Genomic DNA, 23,867 nt, shown 5'->3' with positions numbered 1-23,867 from the left:
TGGTAGTTCTATTTTTAGTTTTTTAAGGAACCTCCATACTGTTCTCCATAGTAGCTGTATCAATTTACACTCCCACCAACAGTGCAAGAGGGTTCCCTTTTCTCCACACCCTCTCCAGCAGTTATTGTTTGTAGATTTTTTGATGATGGCCATTCTGACAGGTGTGAGGTGATACCTCATTGTAGTTTTGATTTGCATTTCTCTAATGATTAGTGATGTTGACCAACCTTTCATGTGTTTGTTGGCAATCTGTATATCTTCTTTGGAGAAATGTCTTAGGTTTTCTGCCCATTTTTGGATTGGGTTGTTTGTTTTTTTGACATCGAGCTGCATGAGCTGCTTGTATATTTTGGGGATTAATCCTTTGTCAGTTGCTTCGTTTGCAAATATTTTCTCCCATTCTGAGGGTTGTCTTTTCATCTTGTTTATGGTTTCCTTTGCTGTGCAAAAGCTTTGAAGTTTCATTAGGTCCCATTTGTTTATTTTTATTTCCATTTCTCTAGCAGGTGGGTCAAAAAGGATCTTGCTGTGATTTATGTCACAGAAGTGTTCTGCCTATGTTTTCTCTAAGAGTTTTATAGTGTCTGGCCTTACATTTAGGTCTTTAATCCATTTTGATTTTATTTTTGTGTATGGTGTTAGGGAGTGTTCTAATTTCATTCTTTTACATGTAGCTGTCCAGTTTTCCCAGCACCACTTATTGAAAAGGCTGTCTTTTCTCCACTGTATATTCCTGCCTCCTTTATCAAAGATAAGGTGACCATATGTGAATGGGTTTATCTCTGGGCTTTCTATCCTGTTCCATTGATCTATATTTCTGTTTCCATGCCAGTACCATACTGTCTTGATGACTGTAACTTTGTAGTATAGTCTGAAGTCAGGAAGACTGATTCCTCCAGCTCGGTTTTTCTTTCTCAAGATTGCTTTGGCTATTCGGGATCTTTTGTGTTTCCACACAAATTGTGAATTTTTTTGTTGTAGTTCTGTGAAAAATGCCATTGGTAGTTTGATAGGGATTGCACTGAATCTGGAGATTGCTTTGGGTAGTAGAGTCATTTTCACAGTGTTGATTCTTCCAATCCAAGAACATGGTATATCTCACCATCTGTTTCTATCATCTTTAATTTATTTCATCAGTGTCTTATAGTTTTCTGCATACAGGTCTTTTGTCTCCTTAGGTAGGTTTATTCCTAGGTATTTTATTCTTTTTGTTGCAATGGTAAATGGGAGTGCTTCTTTAATATCTCTTTCAGATTTTTCATCATTAGTGTATAGGAATGCAAGAGATTTCTGTGCATTCATTTTGTATCCTGGTACTCTACCAAATTCATTGATTAGCTCTAGTAGTTTTCTGGTAGCATCTTTAGGATTCCCTATGTATAGTATCATGTTATCTGCAAACAGTGACAGTTTTACTTCTTCTTTTCCAATTTGGATTCCTTTTATTTCTTTTTCTTCTCTGATTGCTGTGGCTAAAACTTCCAAAACTATGTTGAATACCAGTGGTGAGAGTAGGCAACCTTGTCTTGTTCCTGATCTTAGTGGAAATGGTTTCAGTTTTTCACCATTGAGAACGATGCTGGCTGTGGGCTTGTCATATATGGCCTTCATTATGTTGAGGTAAGTTCCCTATATGCCTACTTTCTGGCGGGTTTTTATCATAAATGGGTGTTGAATTTTGTCAAAAGCTTTTTCTGGATCTATTGAGATGATCACATGGTTCTTCTCCTTCAATTTGTTAATATGGTGTATCACATTGATTGATTTGTGTATACTGAAGAATCCTTGCATTCCTGCAATAAACCCCACTTGATCAAGGTGTATGATCCTTTTAATGTGCTGTTGGATTCTGTTTGCTAGTATTTTCTTGAGGATTTTTGCATCTATGTTCATCAGTGATATTGGCCTGTAGTTTTCTCTTTTTGTGACATCTCTGTCTGGTTTTGGTATCAGGGTGATGGTGGTCTCACAGAATGACTTTGGGAGTCTTCCTTCCTCTGCTATATTTTGGAAGAGTTTGAGAAGGATAGGTGTTAGCTTTTCCCTAAATGTTTGATAGAATTCGCCAGTGAAGCCATCTGGTCCTGGGCTTTGGTTTGTTGGAAGATTTTTAATCACAGTTTCAATTTCACTGCTGCTGATTGGTCTGTTTATATTGTCTATTTCTTCCTGGTTCAGTCTCGGAAAGTTGTGCTTTTCTAAGAATTTGTCCATGTCTTCCAGGTTGTCCATTTTATTGGCATATAGTTGCTTGCAGTAATTTCTCATGATCCTTTGCATTTCTGCAGTGGCAGTTGTTACTTCTCCTTTTTCAGTTCTAATTCTATTTGAGTCTTTTCCCTTTTTTTCTTGATGAGTCTGGCTAATGGTTTATCAATTTTGTTTATCTTCTCAAAGAGCCAGCTTTTAGTTTTACTGACCTTGGCTATCATTTCCTTCATTTCTTTTTCATTTATTTCTGATCTCATCTTTATGATTTCTTTCCTTCTGCTAAGTTTGAGGTGTTTTTGTTCTTCTTTCTCTAATTGCTTTAGGTGTAAGGTTAGTTTATTTGAGATGTTTCTTGTTTCTTGAGGTAGGATTGTATTGCTATAAACTTCCCTCTTAAAACTGCTTTTGCTGCATCCCATAGGTTGTGGGTCGTCGTGTTTTTGTTGTCATTTGTCTCTAGGTATTTCTTGATTTCCTCTTTGATTTCTTCAGTGATCTATTGGTTATTTACTAATGCATTGTTTAGCCTCCATGTGTTTGTATTTTTTACAGGTTTTTTCCCCTGTAATTGATATCTAGTCCTATAGTGTTGTGGTCAGGAAAGATACTTGATACAATTTCAAATTTCTTAAATTTACCAAGGCTTGATTTGTGACCCAAGATATGATCCTGGAGAATGGTCTATGAGCACTTGAGAAGTGTATTCTGTTGTTTTTGGATGGAATGTCCTCTAAATATCAATTACGTCCATCTTGTAATATGTGTCATTTAAAGGTTGTGTTTCCTTATTTATTTTCATTTTGGATGATCTGTCCAGTGGTGAAAGTGGGGTGTTAAAGTCCCCTATTATGCCTGTGCTACTGTCAATTTCCCCTTTTATGGCTGTTAGCATTTGCCTTATGTATTGAGGTGCTCCTATGTTGGGTGTATAAATATTTACGATTGTTATATCTTCTTCTTGGATTGATCCCTTGATCATTATGTAGTGTCCTTCTTTGTCTCTTGTAATAGTCTTTATTTTAAAGTTTATTTTGTCTGATATGAGAACTGCTGCTCCAGCTTTCTTTTGATGTCCATTTGCATGGAATATCTTTTTTCATCCCCTCACTTTCAGTCTGTATGTGCCCCCAGGTCTGAAGCGGGTCTCTTGTAGACAGCATATATACGGGTCTTGTTTTTGTATCCATTCAGCCAGTCTATATCTTTTGGTTGGAGCATTTAATCCATTTACATTTAAGGTAATTATTGACATGTATGTTCCTATTATCATTTTCTTAATTGTTTGGGGTTTGTTATTGTAGGTCTCTTCCTTCTCTTGTGTTTCCTGCCTAGAGAAGTTCCTTTAGCATTTGTTGTAAAGCTGGTTTGGTGGTGCTGAATTCTCTTAGCTTTTACTTGTCTGTAAAGGTTTTAATTTCTCCGTCGAATCTGAATGAGATCCTTGCTGGGTAGAGTAATCTTGGTTGTAGGTTTTTCCCTTTCATCACTATGTCCTGCCACTCCCTTCTGGCTTGCAGAGTTTCTGCTGAAAGTTCAGCTGTTAATCGTATGGGGATTCTCTTGTATGTTATTTGTTGCTTTTCCCTTGCTGCTTTTAATATTTTTTTCTTTGTATTTAATTTTTGATAGTTTGATTACTATGTGTCTTGGCGTGTTTCTCCTTGCATTTATCCTGTATGGGACTCTCTGCACTTCCTGGACTTAAGATTGACTATTTCCTTTCCCATATTAGGGAAGTTTTCAATTATAATCTCTTCAAATATTTTCTCAGGCCCTTTTTCTCTTCTTCTTCTGGGACCCCTATAATGCAAATATTGGTTCATTTAATGTTGTCTCAGAGGTCTCTGAGACTGTCCTCAATTCTTTTCATCCTTTTTTCTTTATTCTGCTCTTTCGTAGTTATTTCCACTATTTTATCTTCCAGGTCACTTATCCATTCTTCTGCCTCAGTTATTCTGCTATTGATTCCTTCTAGAGAATTTTTAACTTCATTTATTGTGTTGTTCATCATTGTTTGTTTGCTCTTTAGTTCTTCTAGGTCCTTGTTAAATGTTTCTTGTATTTTCTCCATTCTATTTCCGAGATTTTGGATCATCTTCACTATCATTACTCTGAATTCTTTTTCAGGTAGACTACCTATTTCCTCTTCATTTGTTTGGTCTGGTGGGTTTTTACTTTGCTCCTTCATCTGCCGCATATTTCTCTGTCTTCTCATTTTGCTTAACTTAGTGTGTTTGGGGTCTCCTTTTCATAGGCTGCAGGTTCGTAGTTCCCGTTGTTTTTGGTGTCTGCCTCCTGTGGGTAAGGTTGGTTCAGTGGGTTGTGTAGGCTTCCTGGTGGAGTGGACTAGCGCCTGTGTTCTGGTGGATGAGGCTGGATCTTGTCTTTCTGGTGGGCAGGTCCACGTCTGGTGATGTGTTTTGGGGTATCTGTGAACTTACTATGATTTTAGGCAGCCTCTCTGCTAATGGGTGGGGTTGTGTTCCTGTCTTGCTAATTGTTTGGCATAGGGTGTCCAGTACTGTAGCTTGCTGGTCGTTGTGTGGAGCTGGGTCTTAGCATTGAGATCGAGATCGCTGGGAGAGCTCTCGCCAATTGATATTACGAGGTGCCAGGAGGCTTCTGGTGGACCAATGTCCTGAACTCAGCTCTCCCACCTCAGAGGCTCAGGCCTGACACCTGGGCAGAGAACCAAGACCCTGTCAGCTACTCGGCTCAGAAGAAAAAAAAAGGAAAATAAATAAAATGAAGTTATTAAAATAAAAAAATATTAAAAATAAAGTAATAAAAAAGAAAAGAAGATAGCAACAAAACCAAAAAACAAATCCACCAATGATAACAAGTGCTAAAAACTATACTTACAAAAACAAACAAAAAAACACGGACAGAACCCTAGCACAAATGGTAAAAGAAAGCTATACAGACAAAATCACACAAAGAAGCATACACATACACACTCACAAAAAGAGAAAAAGGAAAAAAATATATATATAAAAAAAAAGGAAGAAAGCAACGAAATCAATAAACAAATCTGCCAATGATAATCAGCTGTAAATACTAAACTAAGATAAACATAAAACTAGAAAACAAATTAGATGCAGAAAGCAAACGCCAAGTCTACAGTTGCTCCCAAAGTCCACTGCCTCAATTTTGGGATGATTCGTTGTCTATTCAGGTATTCCACAGATGCAGGGTACATCAAGTTGATTGTGGAGATTTAATCTGCTGCTCCTGAGGCTGCATGGAGAGATTTCCTTTTCTCTTCTTTGTTCACATAGCTCCTGGGGTTCAGCTTTGGATTTGGCCCCACCTCTGCGTGTAGGTCGCCTGAGGGCGTCTTTTGGGAAGTCTGAGGTCTTCTGCCAGCGTTCAGTAGGTGTTCTTTAGGAGTTGTTCCACATGTAGATGTATTTTTGATGTATTTGTGGGGAGGAAGGTGATCTCCATATCTTACTCTTCTGCCATCTTGAAGGTCCCTCCCCTGTACCTTACTGTTCTGACAAAATATGATGTCACTGGCTAATCCATAGTCTGAATGTGCCTATATGTGGAGTTGTCTACATTTATTTCTATTTTTCTTATTATTTGCTCACTCCCAAACCTTATTTTTTTTTTTAAGAATAAAACATTTGAACATTTATTTAACTTTCTTTTATACTTATTTAGGGTTATAAATTTCAAATATAACACTTTTAATTTTTTGTTTACATCCCTCTCATTGAAGATGGCAAGTGTTAACCAAAACAAGTCCCTGCAAAGTCACATGACCAAGGGCTTGGCTACAAGAAAGAACAAATAATTAAAGTCCATGACGCAATTTACCAGACAATGATACAAAGATGAGTTTGCAAGGAGCTAGCATTCTGGCTGGAGTAGTGGATGGAGGAGAGTGGGCACTGATTGTGGTATGTGCTACAAAGAAACAAATATAAAATACATTACTATGAGTCCATTTCTGAAAATAAACATGGACCAGGCAATATGCTGTTTCATATACATCATTTCATTTACTCCCCACAACAACACAAAGAAGTAAATATCATTATCCCCATTTTACAGATATTAAATATAAAAATCAGAGAGGGGAAGTGACTCCACCAAGACAGCACAGTAAGTGACAGAACCCAGATTCCATCCCAGGTCTATCTGATTACCAAGCTTGTGCTCTGAACCTCTTGACTGCTACTGAGTTCCTGAAATTAAATGTAACAGTGATTCAGAGGAGAGAGGGGGAATTGAAAGTCTTCCTGGAAGAGAAATCCTTTGTCTCTGGGTCCTGGAAGTTTGAGTGTGATGCTGATAGGTAGGAAAATAGGAAAGTGGGGAAAGGCGTAGAAGATGGAGGGAACAGAATGAATGAACATATAAAGGCAAATTTTTACAATCCCAGAGGATGTATGGGGAGAAACAAGGCAACTGCTTTGGCTTCCCAGGAAAGTTAAGATTCTGGGCTGAGGAGTCAGTATTCAACACCACAGGCAACAGGGAGGCACTGAAGCCAAACCTTATTCCTTTTGACTCCTAGCCTCACCATTCTCTAAGATCACCAGGAGCCTCTTAATTGGTTTTCTTTTAGCCTTTGACCTTTTTCTTTCTTTTTATTTTCTCCCTCCAGCTTTAGGTCTTATGGACTATTTTCCTTGAAACTGTCTCTTTTCTTGACATCTGTGACACTACCTTGGCACTTTTCCTTTCCTTCGGTTACGTTAACTTCTTTGCTCTATTCCCCATTCACTCTTCTTTCGTAGGCAGCCCTCCCCTCGACTCCTGGCTTCAGCTCTCACTGCAACAGCATCTCTAGCACTGAGATTTCCTTTGCTTCTCTAGCTGCCCGCTGATCCCTCTACCACCAAATGACCTGCCAAACGATGCTGTTTGAAGCTGAAATCTTCCCTTCAAACCAAATCCCCTTAAGAGTTCTTTATTTTTTAAAAATACTTCCAGTCGCTCAGGCATAACATCAGCTGCTGTTTCTCTCCCCCCTTTGCATCGTCTCTCTTGGATAATTGCAATCCACTCATTCTCTCCACTGCCTCCTTCCTTGCCCACACAGAAACCTGATCAAAATTCACCTCAAAATTCTTCAGTGGCTTTATATTTTATTTCCTCCTGTACATAATCTAAACTCCTCAGCATGGTATTCAAAGGCTCTCCATAATTTGTCCCTTATCTATCTGTCTGTGTCTTTACCTCCTTACCTGGTACTTCTAATTCCAGACAGAGTAACTTATTCTAGAGTTTCAAACATGCTTTCCCTCTGCCTGGAATTCTCTTCTCCGTTTAGTTCATCAGGCAAACTACTTCTCATTCTTCAAGTCTCAGTCCACACCATCTCCTCTGTGAAGCCTTCCCTGGTGCCCCCAGATGGACTCAGGGATTCTTTCCTTTAGGCTCTGTTTTACCTGGTACACGTCCCCATCACTGCACCAACTGCAGCACTCTCTCTCTGTCTGCACGTCAGTCTTCCCACTAGACTGTACTGAGGATGGAAGCTACGTTTTTTCACATATGTACAACCTGCTAATAGGAGTAAATAGCTGCAGAATGAATGAATAATAATCCCTTACATTTGTAAACTACCTTATGGTTTTCGAAATACTACAACACTTATATTCTCCCGTACACCTATACTACAGGCACAGGAGTGAATATTACTCCTAATATGGTAGAAAATTGACTGAAACTCAGGAAGATTGAAGGACAGATCCTAGCTCACGTTGCTCAGATGTAAAAGAGATGAGATGAGAACCCAAGGTCTTCTGAAACCTCGTTCCACTGCCACACTGACAAGATTAGGAACTGGTTTTTATTTCTGGGCAAATTTGTATGAAAAAGTTGACCAATGTAAAGAACAGTATGTTCATTTTTACAGTGTACAATCTGGATTCTTACAATTAAAATCAGCAACTGTTAATTTTGACATTTTTCGATTAGCATTTTGGGAGAGAGTAGTTAAGAAATAGAGACAGCCCTAGTCACTGTGACATTTTACGCATGACTGAACACAACTATGTTTTTCCCTATAATTAAGGATGATGGTGATCAAAATCAACATTAATGTGGGTTCATATGTGGTTATAAAGACCAATGGGGGGGGTGGCAGCAGTGAGGGCAGAAGAAGTATTTCCACATAGCTTATATAATGAGGTCACCTTGTGATTCAGTCACCCTGCGGACTCCATCCCTGAAAGAAAGTCAAATCCCAGTTCTGTCACTTACAAGCTTTATAGCCTTGAATAAGCTTTCTAACTTCTCTGTAAGACAGGGATAGTAACACCTATCTCTCAGGACTGTGGTGAGAATTAAGTGAGAGATATTAAGTAAAATGTATTTTATATTTCTTTTATATCCTCCATAGTAACTAGCACACTGCTGGACTAAAGGAATGAACATTAACCATAAAAGACTTTAAACATATTAGAAGATGACTGTGTGCTCAAACAGAACTTTAATCTTTAACGTATGCAGCAGGGTGAAATGCAGTACCCTATCCTTAACTCCAATCTTTGCCCCTCCACACCTAACCGTACTACTTTTACAGCCAGAAAGGAAATCCAGGGATCAGGGAAAAATGACTGGGGATGGATGTCATTCACTGTTAGTCACTGCAGGAAAACTTGGTAGTGTAACTTCAGGCAGAGAGTGGGGATAAGGACAGAGCTAACCAGCCCTTAAGAAATAAGGTAAAAGTTAAGCTAACAGAAGGAATATGAACCTTTCATGTAGATCAGAGGTTTTCAGGAGGATATAAACCTTACATTCAAGATATATTTGCTTTGCGATATTTTAGGAGAGAATCAATCACATGTCAGAGTTAAAGATTCTTCCCCCCAGAACTGTCCTCTCTCCCCTCTCCTGACAAAAGGCAGGGAAGGGTGTATCCAGAATAACAGAGGGTAGATCCAACCTCCATTCCATCTGTAGGCATCAGCAGCCCCTCGATAAGGATTACTGAAGACAAGCGATACTCACCCTTGGACAACTGTAGGTTATAAGACAGTGAGGAGCTGCCCTTACCTGATGCCCCTGTACCTCAAGAGTTCAGAACTACGGAATCTTTCAGACAAAATCTCTTTCTAAGGCAAGACTACCCTCTAGGGCATCCCTACCCTCCGCCCATTTACTGGTTTGGAAGTTGCATAACAGTTGTTATACACAAAATATACAATGGTACTATGTTTTTCTAATAGATTTTCACTTAGCACCCAAGGGAGATAGTTAATCTTAAAGTTTCTATTTGTAGTACTGAAACACGTTAACAAGTGGACTCAAATATTTCCAGCATGGATGTTTTCTCCATTGTTCTAGCCAGAGTCACTAATGTGTAGTCACATAGATTTCATCAGCTCTGGTGATGACAAACTTGATATACAACACTTTAGTGTTTCAGAGAAATAACACTTAAGTGTTCTGATATTCTTCTATGTGGTGCTCAGATGTGATAAAGTGGTACAGGGACAGCCAGCTGGTGAGGAACTGCTTACAACCTAAAGCCTATCCTAGCTATCTTATAATGTGGGCTGAAATAACATGTGTTGCTGTGGAATGTCTTTATATTATAGAGGTACTTGTGGGGAATTATTTAGGGAAACCTAGTGAGATTAGAATTATGGGGCAGAGAAGGATATCTGTCTGCAAAAGGTCTGTGCTCCCATCCACAGTCGAGAGTTGTTGGGAAGCAGTTACTTTGCCAGGGACCTTGCATTCACATTCAAGTGGGGTCACTTGACAGTTCTGGCTAATGGAATACAGGCAGAAATTATATTCATTACTTCAGACCTAACCCGGAAAAATCTTCTCCTTTGATTTCCATGACCTTACTTTCTCTTGTTTCTCTAATATTACTCTTGTAAATTATTATTTGGCTCACCATTTTCTTCTAGCATTTAAATACACCTACTCTGATATGAACCTATTTACAAAACAGAAATAGACTCACAGACATAGAGAACAGACTTGTGGTTGCCAAGGGGGAGAGGGTTGAGGGAGGGATGGAGTGGGAGGCTGGGGTTAGCAGATGTAAACTATTATGTATAGAATGGATGAACAACAAGGTATTACTGTTATAGCACAGGGAAATATATTCAATATCCTATGATAAACCATAATGGAAAAGAATACAAAAAAAAAAGAATGTGTGTGTGAGTGTGTGTGTGTGTGTGTGTGTATATATATATATATATATATATAAATCACTTTGCGCTACAGCAGAAACTAACACATCATTGTAAAACAAATATATGTCAATAAAAAAATATACCTGTTCTGTTTTCATGCTTCCAAACTTCCTGCTTTATACTCTTAACCTGGGTGATCTTGTTAAGTTCTATGGCTTCTACTGTCAGTTATTTGCTGATAACTCTGCAGTCCATAACCTCATGCCTTCAACTTTCTCTTTTCCTGTTTTCCAAGGTCACATTTCTACATGTATTTGTTCATCTTCCCTTGGAGGCAATTCATTATAAACATGCCAAAAATAGGATTTCACCTCTCCCCATAAGCCTGTTCTTCCTCCTGCCTTTGTTCATGCTAGAACCCTTCCTCCTTTCAGAATGTTCTATGCTGGTCAGTAGCTTCACTATTTTCCATCATTCAAGATAAGTTCTGAAGTCATTTTTGATCCCTCCACCCTTACCTCCCATACACACAAAAAAAGACCAAGTGCTTTTGAGTATCTCCAAAATGTCTACCTTGTTCTCTGTTCTCACATTACAGGCCTTAGTGCTTCTCACCTAGACGACTGCTCTAAACCTCATAACTAGTATCCTGACCTGCAGTCTCTCCTCTTCTTCAACCCATCTTCCATATGCTACTTGTCAGAGCTATTTTGCACATTATCAGAGTTACCTGATCATTGTCTCCTCCTTCTCACAAAATTATAGACTCCCTGTTACCTACAGAATAAACTGTAAAGCCTTACACCTGGCTTTCAAGACTTTTTTCCTAGTGACACTTCCTATCATTCTCTCTGACCATAAGTCTTATTTTCTAATTATGGCTTCTCACAATTCCCCAAGGGCACTTCATGTCTTCACACTTGTTTTTGTCCCTGCCATTATGTTTTCTAGCCTGCTTCCAGCGCTCTCCTGCGCCAATGCTGCTAAACGGAATCAACTCATCCTTCAAGGCTGAACTTGACTGTCACTTACTCTGCGAAGTATTTTCTCTTTGTCTAGGTCCCTCTGCTACTCAGTACTATGGCACTGTCATTGGTTGCTATGTGTCTGGCGTTCCTCTAGAAGGTCATGGCTCTAGTGTTGGGGGTGTCTTAGTCACCTAAGTTTCTCTAGTACCTAGCAGAGTCCTTGGCGTAGAGTAAAAGTTCAATAAATGTTTCATGCATGAATAAATGCCACGCAGATGCGTGCGTGGAAGAGCAACACAAGGACTTCCAGATCCACTGTCTAATGCACTACCCAATTCAACCCTGAATTGGCAGGCATCTCTGTTGCCACAGATCAACTGTGAAATGAGTGTGACCAGGACTCAAATACTGACCATACACTGACAATCCTGATCTTTTTCATCTCTCATCTTAAAAACCCTGCCTGCAGTTAAACTTTGGTGGTTGCTGCCTTATAGTCTGCTTGTTGCAAATGACACCCACATCTTTACAAAAATGCTCGCCTCTATCTTCAGCTTTTCAGTTAGTAACTGCTTTGGCATGTTCTTTTCGTGGCTTTCTCATGGAACCGGAATACAAAATACATTTCTAGTCAGCTTGTCTTACTGTTTCATATTCAACGCGGAGATGGAAGCGCTAACGATAAGGAGGAGACTATAAGTAAAGCGTGCCCAAGATGTACCTTTGTAGAAATGGGTGGAACAGCATAATTTCTTTTTAAACATAGAACTTGGATAGAAATTTGCTGCTTTCTCCCGCTATGCCTCACAGTTTCCTCCTGCGCTTCTGTTCTGTTAATGCATCACTGGCCCTAGGAGAACGGACGCTGTCTGCCTCTGCTATGCCAGTGAAGCCTTTAGGCAGTTGGCAGGGCTTCACGAGGCAGCAGAGCTGTGACGCCACTGAACTGCCACCGTTTGAAACGCCAACAACAGGCACAGGAAGATGGATCACTTCTTCCTCCTCCACGTTCCTCAGCTCTTTCTTTGTACCTCCAGCACAGCACTCGGCCTTAAATTATAGCTGGTTATAAATATGTCTGTTAAAACCGCTATCCTGTAAGTCATGGTAGACAGATCTATCTTACTTGTATTTGTATCCGCTGCAGTGCTTAACACAGAGCCTTGAATATGTCACCTAACAAATGTTCACTGGGTGCGTGCTGAAATGCATGCCTTCACTTTCCACTGACGTGCAGGAGCAGAACAAACGAAACTACTTAACTGTGGGAAGAGTTTCTCAAATACTTCCAGTTGCAAGCTTCAAGTTAGTACCACTGACCACTTCTTTGTTCACTCATTAATTCATTATTTAACAAAATATTTGCTGAGTGCTGACTGTGTGCCAGCCACTCTATTAATCATTAGGAAGACCAAGGTGAGCGTGATAGGAAGGTTCCTGTCCTCATGGAGCTCACTCACATTCTAGACGGGAAAGTGGACAATAAACAAGTATTCACAGACAATAAATTAATAAAAGACTAGAAAGTCGGGCTTCCCTGGTGGCGCAGTGGTTGAGAATCTGCCTGCTAATGCAGGAGACACGGGTTCGAGCCCTGGTCTGGGAGGATCCCACATGCCGCGGAGCGGCTGGGCCCGTGAGCCACGGCTGCTGAGCCTGCGCGTCTGGAGCCTGTGCCCCGCAGCGGGAGGGGCCGCGATAGTGAGAGGCCCGCGCACCGCGATGAAGAGCGGTCCCCGCACCGCGATGAAGAGTGGCCCCCACTTGCCGCAACTGGAGAAAGCCCTTGCACGAACCGAAGACCCAGCACAGCCAAAAATAAATAAATAAATTAATTAAATAAATAAATTTAAAAAAAAAAAAAAAAAAAAAAAAAAAAAGACTAGAAAGTCAGAAGGTTGCTATGTTAAAGCCAGGAAGGACTTTCTTAGATAAGGTGACACGTGGCAGTCTTAGGAGGTGGCCATTAGGCTGAGACCTGAAGGAGTGAGAGATCTTGCCATGTGATGAGGGAAAGTGAGCTCCGGATGGAGCAAACTATTAAGTGCAAAGAGCCAGGGGTGGAAAAGAGCTTAGCAAGTTCTAGGAACTGGTAGATGACCATTTATGACCGGAAAATTGTGAATAAGAGGGAGAACAAATGAACTTAATTAGAGAGGGTAGGCAGAAGCTATCTTTGTAATACAGGGCTTTGAAGGATCTGGCTTTGATTTTATTCTAATAACAACAAGAAGCCATTGCAGGATTTTCAGGAGGAGGTTACACAGGGTGTGGTCAGTAGAGGTGGAAATAAGTGGATACTTACAAGTAAAATTTGGGTGGTAGGACCAAGTGGGTATGCTGATGGCGATAGTGAATACATGTCTCACAGCTGTGGGTCCTTACGGTTGAGTGAATAGGAGGCTATTAGTGTTGATTTTACCAAATGTGGAGATTCAGCTGCTTTTGAAAGTCTAGAGACAGCCGAGTAAGTTGCTCCGCTCACAAAGAAAGAAAACGTGCTGTCATATCCCACTAAGCTGGCAGTAACTCCTCCTGATTTCTGCGCCATGAATCTTGGTCGGACAACCTAGGAGAGCCTGTGGGATTCCCATCTTTTCATTCAGCCAGTGTTGCTTCAGAGACTCATTAACGGGACAAATTAGCCTCTATTTCCTACGCTACTCTCAGTACCAAAAATTTCCCTTAAAATTTCCCTGCTCTGCTTCTTACGGGAAGTTGCTTTAACCCGTATTTGCTACACCTTAAAAAAGCAATATATATATAAAATTTAAATATATAAAGCAATATTATGTTTGTAGCAAAATCAAATATAGGAGAGTACAAGCCCCTTCTGTGTTTTCGTTAGTTGACTCTTCTGCATGCCTGCCAAGTCATAAAATGATGCTCTCTCTCCATCTTATGAGCAGAACTACTTCTCTGTATATTTATTAACTTAGCAAACTTCACATGAGTTTTTATGACAGTAAAAATAAGTAGTTCTCAGTTTTAAATAGGTGTGGAGAAGAATTCTGATTACCAGCTTTCTGCAAACTTAATTTTGGACTTGGAAAAGGAAAAAAATATGTTATAGCTGTCCATCTTTGAAGGCATGAGAGTTTGAACAATGGGGACAATTTACCTATTTGACTGATAGATTGTGGGTTCCATGATTTATGCTAAGAGAAACAAATTTGTGAAGTTTAAGGACATCATGCCTGGGGAAACTGGACATATTCCCAGATATATATTAGATTTCATGTAATATCTCCCTTGAATTATATTACAAAACCATGACCCTGGGTCACTAGAATAATAGATATTCCATTATTATTTTGAGTCTCAAATTTATTCTTGATGCCAACAGGGAGTTAGAAAATGGTTTAGATAATAAGGACAAAATATTTATGGCAAATTAGACAAATCCCCCCAATTATTATAGATTAATGAAATCTCTCCATGAAAATCACATATCGAAATCATGACACCAGAAGACTGACTTCCCCTTAGTGGTAGAAAAAGAATTAGAAGTGAAGCAGATCTGGACCCAGAACAGAGATTAGAGAGCTAATATTTCTAGGCAGGTAAGGTCATCTACTAAGGGACATGTGCTAGCAAAAGGTGTTCGGTACACCTCTCTTCTCTCTGCATGAACTCTTCCAAAGCTCCTAAAGGCTGACTTAGTTCCAGAAGCCTTTTTTTTTTCTTTGCATGATCTATCACTTTGCTGAATTCTTTCCTAATGCTTTTAGAAAGCAGAATCCATCTGCCAGTTCAAGGGGTTGTTGGTGGGAGCCCGCAATGGCTGAGGAGCAGTGACCTCAAGTTCGTGCTTCTGTGAGGGTAAGGTTAAGTGTCGTCCCGCCTGGAGGCTCCTGTTTGGATTAAAAAAACAAATAAAACCACCACAACCCTGCAACTCACCATTCTGTGGTCATTTCAGACTTATGTATTCTTTAAGAAGCCAGGCTGTACAAGTTCCTGACAGAATTAGTTTTCCTTTATAGGGAGAATGCCCTCTTTTTTTTTTTTTTTTTTTCCTCCCTTTGACAAACTGCTTCTTCTCTGACACACTGCTTTGTGACATGGATTTTGGAGCACCCAGTCTCCACTGTGTAATTTGCTAACATGGCCAAAATAATTAAGAAAGATCTTTTTTTTTTTTTTTTTAAAGTTTTACTTGATTTTATTTATTTATTTATTTATTTTTGGCTGTGTTGGGTCTTCGGTTCGTGCGAGGGCTTTCTCCAGTTGCGGCAAGCGGGGGCCACTCTTCATCGCGGTGCGGGGACCGCTCTTCATCGCGGTGCGCGGGCCTTTCTCTATCGCGGCCCCTCCCGTCGCGGGGCACAGGCTCCAGACGCGCAGGCTCAGCAATTGTGGCTCACGGGCCCAGCTGCTCCGTGGCATGTGGGATCTTCCCAGACCAGGGCTCGAACCCGTGTCCCCTGCATTAGCAGGCAGATTCTCAACCACTGCGCCACCAGGGAAGCCCAAGAAAGATCTTAAAGAACATTTATTGTAAGATATCAACTCTGGCCACAAGGAATCGAGTAAGTACTCAACTGTCCCCACAGGTACAGTTAGGACTTGTGTAGCCTTTTCCCTTTTCCACCCACTATAAATTTGCTTCTCTTAGTTTCAGGAAATCAGGCCAGCTCAAATTAGGCTTCCAAATCAAACCTCATTAGGGTCTACAGCTTAAGACTCGTTAAAGTTTACAACAGGCTTCCTGCGTTTTATTCAAACAGTTAAAAATAAGGCAGCTGAGTCTTTGAATCTCTATGTCAAAATCTTACATGTATATACACATCAAAATGTTGATCTGAGAGCTGTTCTTAGGGAAGGGGAGGCTAATACCATGAAAACAGAGATAACAGGAAAGAAACAGGAAAAAAAAGAGTGGGGATTCATTCAGGGCTAGCCTAAAGCTATGTAGAAATATTAGGCAGTAATTGGATAGCACCACAAGGCTGGTGGTCCCAACTGTCTACTCTATCAGCCTCACATTTCAACTATCAAAATCATTAATAGGTTGGATTATAAAGGCTGGTGACTTCTCTTAAATGCTTTACTTAAAATACGCAAGTTGCATTTAATGTTTTCTACTTCCCTGTTATGACCATAACAACAGAGATTAGTTTATTAGATTAGTGAGTTAATCTGATAGCTCAGTGGCCGAGCGAATAACATATAAGACAGATTAATTTCAGAGTATGACAGAATATGACAGTGATGAATAGTGGGAAACAGAAGGCAGAATAAGGTGGTGAGGTCTAAGGCTTATGAGTGCTTCAAGGGGCAAACTTTTATCTAGAATGTTCATCTAAAATCTTAGAAGTTTTGATGTAATAAAAGATTTTGCAGTGATACTTTACTTACAGTTTGATAAACACCAACATGCATATATATACAAATACTCTACCCTGTTACCAAGCCAAGAAAAGGTACCTATAACTCACTTCTTTCTGTGACAGACGTGTATGCAACCTTAGGTCACTCTTTCTGGGATGTCAATTGTCTGCCCTGATTCTGGGACAACAGGAAGTCTGATATTTAAAATAAGGAAAACTCTATCTCAGCTGCTGCACTGACCTCCAGCTCTGCTTTTTCCTCTTTCTAGCGCCATCCTCAGATTACTGACTCTCTTCACTTAGCAGAAGTACCACCCTGGGTGGCCTATTTCTGATGAAGGTCAACTACTTTTTGGCTTCAGTAGAATAGTCTCATCTGTGTCTAATTCCCTGATAAGGTCAGTAAGTTCAGGGTGAAGACGTGAGTGTTGAAAGCCCAGGAAGACGGACTAGAAGAGATGTTCTGTAGCTTCTGAAAGTTCTCCTTACACAGAGTTATGCACGTCAGGCACTGGCCTACATAATGTGACTTCAGAGGCACTGAGTTAGTCTTCCCTGGTCTACTGAACCACATTAGATGTTCTAGAGAGAAGTTGGAGATAAAGTGGAGAACAGAGTGGGGAACAATGTACAGGCAGTAGAGGCTGAAGCCACAAAGGCAAACCCTGCCTGGAGAGAGTCCTGCTAATCAGACTCGCCTACAATGGAAAGCAATTACAGCCAGTTTCTTTGAAAGGCCAGCCTGGGCTCTGCCAGTGACATTAAATTCTTAGTGCATTTCCATCTCATTGACCCAGGGGGCCTCAAGCTCTGAGATCAATACCTTAGGAACAAAGCTGGTGCCAGACAGTGTTGGGAAGAAGGCTGAATTCCACCTGAGATGAAACATGTAAGAAAGCTTTTTTGATAATGCCTGGTCCTGTTTACTCTCTGCCATTAAGTGATATATGATGATCCCTCAGCAGCCCTGAGTGTTATTCAATCACCAGGCAACAGACTACACAGCATTTGAAGTTAGAAGCGTTTGCTCTCCTTGTCCCAGTGCATCAGCCTCTTGCCAAAATGATTCTAGTTAATAAACAATGTTGAGAAGGTAAGCCTGTAAAGCCATGATATGGCTGCATAAATACCATCTCCTCCCCTTTGAGAGCCTGAGGGTTTTATCTGTTGTAAGGATACTGTCAATTCAGCGCTAGTCTGGCTCCCCTGGACCTCAGTTCTCAATCCTCTGAGACGTTCCAGGATAAGAGAGCAGATCAGCCAGCAAAGTTCCTCTGGAAACTGATTTCAGTGTTTATTAGGCAAGTCTAGATGGGTCTCTTTTTCTTAACTCTGTCGATGCCAACTCTGTGTACTAACATCAGCAGCAGTACTAGTGGTATTTACAATAAAATCCTCTTGGGAATGGCATACAATTCACAGAAGAGACTCAGACCCAGGGTTTTTAAAAAAAATCTTGTGCCCCCAAATGCTGACAGCAGAAGACTCCTGCTGCCTATCCAATTAGCCACAGGACTTAGTTAAGGAACACCTGAAAGGTCTATTACTGCAAAGAGAGGGGAAGACAAAGAACATCCCCTGACCACTTTCTCTGTACTCTGTGCTAGTCTAGGCATTACACGACATGACCTCAATTCTCAACAGCTCTAGGAATTATTACTCCTTTTATGTGGATGAGAAAACTGTCTCAGAAACATTATGTAATTTTCCAAAGGCCACAGTTCCTAGAAGAGGTAGGACTTATTAAGCAGGTCATCTAACGTTTATGTTCTTTCCACTACAGCATGTTTCTTTAAATAGTTTCCCTCTTAGGGAAGACAGCACAAAATCTACTGCCTGGCTTAACATCGTTATCAGAATCTGGAACTGATCTTCTAATGAGTCGGCATGAAGTAGGCCGAGCAGCATGCCCACAAGCACAGGTGTCTCTAACAGGACCTGGTGAAGAACATGCCTCGCGAGTAGTAATAAAATCCCAGCACGGTCAGAGACGGTCAGCCTCTCTGATGACTCACAGCGGAAGACACAGGCAAACCTGGCCTATCTTCTTTTTGAGCCAGAATAAGCTCTGCATTTGCCAGCTATGTTGTTGGTGTCTTCTTTGTTTCCAGGAAATCAGGACTATACCTGCTTTTGAAAACATCAACTTTATTAAAGGAATAATTCTTTCAAAAAGGAGTGTGGAGGAGTAGAAAGCACACCTCACTAGGATGCTAGATATCTAGGTTCTATCCAAGAGAGTGGGAAATAGTTTCATATCGAGTCTGGTTTGTTGAGCATAGTTTCATATCGAGTCTGGTTTGCTGAGCTGAGAAAGATTAAGTCAGGGTCAAGCTCATCAGGAAAGAGTGCTGGGGTAAATCACTGACGTCTGCCACGGGTGCAGGATAGGGGAGCGGTGGTACACACAGCACATTTGCCATTCCTCTTTTAACTCCTCTTCCTTTCTCCCACCTGTTAACCTTACGGCTTTTCACAAGTGACTCAGCATTTTAAGGCCTTTATAGTAAAATAGGGATAATGACACTTTATTTATCTAAAGGTAAGAGTGGCTAAATCAGCTGATCTCCTCAAGTCTTTTTCAGCTGTAAGGTGTAAGATTCCATTTTCCACTGTAAAGCTTAGCATCAGCTGGGCTCTAATGGGGTCAGTCATTGGTGACTTTAACAATGGCATGGCTTTTAAAAGGGCACTCACAATTTTAAAACAATTCTGCTCTAAGTCAAAGAGGTGAACAATGTATCAATTCTTTCTGAAGAATACTGAGGAAGTCTGTCAAATGGTTAAATTAATTACAGCCTGGGGACTTCCCTGGTGGCGCAGTGGTTAAGAATTCGCCTGCCAATGCAGGGAACACGGGTTCAAGCCCTGGTCCGGGAAGATCCCACATGCTGCAGACCAACTAAGCCTGTGCACCACAACTAATGAGCCTGTACTCTAGAGCCTGCAAGCCACAACTACTGAGCCCGTGCTCCGCAACAAGAGAAGCCACTGCGATGAGAAGCCCGCGCACCGCAACGAAGAGTAGCCCCTACTCGCTGCAACTAGAGAAGGCCCGCATGCAGCAACGAAGACCCAACGCAGCCAAAAATAAATAAATTAATTAAAAAAATTAATTATAGCCTGTGAACCCTAGTGGAATCAGGGAAAATTGTTTAGAAAAATACAGGAATGTAGGGAGCATTCTAAACATCTATGCAGATTTTGAGTCTTAAGGAAATAATATTGTGAGAAAATAAACTTCATTATAGCCTTGTCTTAAGAAGAAACAGAGATGATGTTTCCTTTATGTGAACTGTTCAATGAAGAACACTTCTCACTGTTTTCAATACCCATGCTCCATGCAGTAAATACAAAATAGGCTCACAAATTGCTTATTACAGATCTATGGCTTACCTGGGATCACAGAGAAATTTGGTTTTCTCTCCTTCTTCTCTCCAGATAAGCCATTCTCGAAAAGAAGGATGTACAAACATACGAGTCATGTCTCTGCGCTTGATTAGGAACATAGAGAGGTTCTCCATTCTCTGCTGAAAATCCTCCCATTCTAGCGTGCCTTCAATGCTGCCAGCATTGATGGCTTGGAAGATGTGTTCATCAGTCAGTGGGTGGAGAGAGGCCACTGCCACATTCAGGAGAGGCATCACCCGGTCAAAGGAAGACTGGGTTGGGAACTTCATATTGCACTGGAGTAAGTAAACCTCAGAGAGCGAAACAGGAACTACTTTGTAGCTAGAGCTCTTTAACACTAGATAGCCTTTCTCTATGAGGTCAAATGTGAGTTTCAGGTATAGATAGGACCCTTGACTGAGTGTCTTGAGATGAGAACTGAGTTTGCCAAATGTAGTATTGTCCATTTTGCCATTAAGTGAAATGTTATTCTGGATCTCTGAGCTGCTGTGTATCCGGTGCAGGATGTAAGCCTGCAGGTCCTGGTCTATGGCTTCATTCTCTTCTAGTCGATCCAAAAAAATCCTATGGAAAGGCAGCAGCTTGGTAATTTCCTAAAACAGATGGAGAGAGAGAGAGAGAGAGAGAGAGAGAAAGACCTTCAGTTTCCCCTAACTCTTGTGATAAACTACGAGGTCCACAAATTTATTCTGAACTTCTGAGTGGTCAAAGAAAAGAGGGAAATACGATCGAGTATTAGTGTCCATAGATTAAGACATATTAGTTGCACAGGAGGGACACTTTTCCTAATATTGAGACTTAAAATAACTTTTATGGGTCTTCATAAAGGGCACTTTAGGAGTGATTTAATGGTCAATATCCTAAATAACACTCACTCCTAAAATAGAAAAGAGAATGCCATATAACTTTTGTTGTAATTTTTCTCAGTGTAAACCATAGCATAATGTCAAAGTACAACTCACTAAGATAAATGTAAAAGGACTTAAAGAATGTCATATAAAAATGTGACCTTCTATCCTGCCTGATAAAATGACTTTATTTTAATGTAGGTTCTTTGGAGATGCCTTAGCCCAAAGGAACACTTCTAATAGTGGGAAGCTTGGTACCTTGGTGATCTGCTTGGAAATTACATTGGGGGAAGGTGACAGGGCTTTGTGGTGACTCTCATGCTCTGGAATCCATCTTTTCTTATCTGCTTATAGACTTTGCTCCTGTAAGTATCCATTCCCTCTCCTGCATTAATTTCCTCTTCTCTTCTCTTTCTGTCTTGTCTCCACAGAGACATGTGACTCCGTATTCCTCCCTCCAACTACTATATCTCTGTTCCCATGTTTAGCAAAACCTAACAGAAAAGTTTTCTCTACTTACTGTATTTCATTCCTCCCTTCCCATTCTCTCCTCCATTTGTTGCAATCGGGCTTCAATCCCGTCACTTCACTGAAATGGTCCTTGTCAAGATGATCAGCAATCTTCATCTTGCCAAATCCAATAACCAAGTTTCATTTCTCATCCTCCTCAACCTCTCAGCAGTATCTGACACAGGTGAACACATCTTTCTTCTCGAGTCCCCTCCTGCAGCTTTTGCTTCCACAGCATGCTCCCCTCATTTTCCTCTTAGCACACTGGCTACTCCTACCCAGCCTTTTTGGCTGGCTCCTCTCTCATTTCTCAGTCCAGCCAGGGCTCACGTCTCCATTCTTTCCTCTTATCTGGCCACCCTCACTCCCTAGAATAGTTGGGTCCCATGGTTCTAAATATCATCTATACGTGGATGATGTCTAATTTCATATTTCCAGCTTATTCATTTCTTCTGAGCTCTCATCTTATATCTCCATCTACTCAACAACGACACTTGGATGTTTCATAGACAAACTTAATGTGATCAAATCAGAACTACTAAAATTTCCCCCCACCACAAAACCTCCGCATGTCAATAAATGGTATTACCACTGACCCTACCACCAAATCGTAGGAACTATCTATGATCCTTCTCTTTTCCTCAAACCAGCATCTACCCAGTTGCTCACCAAAACCCCACAATTCATCCTTGAATCTTCTCTCTTGCTCATTCCCACATCCAGCCCATCATCAAGTCCTTTTGATTCTTCTTCAAAATATACTCCAAGTATGACTTCAGAGGGTCTCCACTGTTCCCACTCTAGTCTAAGCCACCATCACCTTTCACCTGTACTTCTGCTTCCATTCTTGATCCCCTACATATTATTATCTACACAGCCAGCAGCCAAAGAAGGTAAATCAGATGTTATCACTTTACAAGGCTCCTTGGAGAGGCCTTTCCTATCTGCCCTATCTAAAATATCTGTCATCCTCATTTATCCCTTTACTATGTTATATTTGTCTTCATAGCACTAACACTACCTAAATTTTTAATATATGTTCATTTTTTACTTTATTATTTGTGTTCCTCACTAGAATACAAGCTTTATGAGGGCAGGGGTATTGTCTGTCTTGTTCACCATCGTATCCTCAGCTCTTAGAAAGAGCCTTTTATACTCGAAGTACGTAAAAAATGTTTGTGGAAATAATGAATGATCAATTACGAGGGTTCATTTTTAAAGACCTAGGAATTGTTTCATTGTCAGCTAAATCATTTTAAAAAGTTATTGGTTGAAGTGAATGAAGTATCTGGGAAGTTATTGCAGGTCTTGATCTATGAAGACATTGACATTTGGACTTTGTGTGTATAATACTTTTCCTGTTCTTTGGCACAGCTGAAAAATTAAAGTCACATGGTCTACCAAGTCATACTTAAAACATCTTTTGAGATTGCACACGGCATTATATAAAAATATAAATGAAGGAAAAAAACCAAAACAAACAAAAATTATATAAACGAAGATATCTCCTAAGTACGTACTTAGTAAAACTAGTCAGAGATTGTGTTCCTGGAAGTTTCTTTTATTCATCTTTCATCTTTAACAAGCTACTGACCAATAATGGCGGATTACATAATTTTTAGTTGTAAAGATGCATTTATGTTGATTCATTCAAATTACTTTGAGATTTTAATAACAAACATCTGCAAGTTGGTGGTCAGGATCAGAAGTACAGTCTCTGATCAAAGAAGGCAGATTGACCTATATTGGTCAATCTACAGGAAAAATACTAAATGCCTGGGAGAGGGGAAAAGGAGGGCACCGAGACTATTTTCTGTATATTAACAACTGTTTTAAGGGAGTTGCATCAAAATAGTGGGATGGGTGTATAATATGCAAAATTTTAATGTTCTTTAAAAGAGGTTATGGTTAGGGGAAAAAAAGTTGAGAAACCCTGTTTCAAACCAAGTGTGAATATGTAAAGAATGGAAAATACCAACTCAGCTATACTGTGAATGGCAGAGAAGGTGGAGTCATTTATCCTTAGCACATATGTCTTTACAGGCGCAGTTCCAACATTCCTAGTCATTCTTCTAGGCCATAAACTGAGTGATCAGTGAGTGAGCAGGGAAGGTAATTAAAAAAAACTCTTATCTCCCAGTTGCAGTAAGTTTAATATAAAGCCTCAATATTGCCGATATTTCTTAGAAAAAGAAATATATAGAAGAAAGTCCATCTTCATGCTATAGAAAGTTGAGAAACAGAGGGAAGAACTAGAAAATCTGACTCTACACTGTACACTGAACTGGATTTTGCCTGGCATTAAATGATAAAAAACATAAAACAAAAGTCAAACAGTGAATTAGAGTGTTACAGGATCTATTTGCTTTGCTACACTCATGACAAAGTCTAGAAAAGCGGACTTTCTTTTCATGCTTTTTTGAGGGACACTTTATCAAAACTTACTCAGAGCAATGGAAATGGGAATTT

General features: G+C 40.2%; 1 protein-coding gene across 9 annotated transcripts in view; it reads right to left on the bottom strand.

Annotated features, from left to right (window-relative positions):
• Positions 1-23,867, bottom strand: part of TANC2 (tetratricopeptide repeat, ankyrin repeat and coiled-coil containing 2) — a 360,962-nt gene that overhangs the window by 46,947 nt on the left and 290,148 nt on the right. For all 9 annotated transcript variants that reach the window (XM_057535654.1, XM_057535645.1, XM_057535646.1 and 6 more), the window contains one exon: positions 20,026-20,633. In XM_057535654.1, the coding sequence (XP_057391637.1) occupies positions 20,026-20,633 (608 nt within the window). The remainder of the gene's footprint in view (positions 1-20,025; positions 20,634-23,867) is intronic.

Source organism: Balaenoptera acutorostrata, chromosome 20 (assembly GCF_949987535.1).
Source record: "Balaenoptera acutorostrata chromosome 20, mBalAcu1.1, whole genome shotgun sequence".
NCBI lineage: Eukaryota > Metazoa > Chordata > Mammalia > Artiodactyla > Balaenopteridae > Balaenoptera > Balaenoptera acutorostrata.
This window is presented reverse-complemented; position numbering and strand designations above follow the sequence as displayed.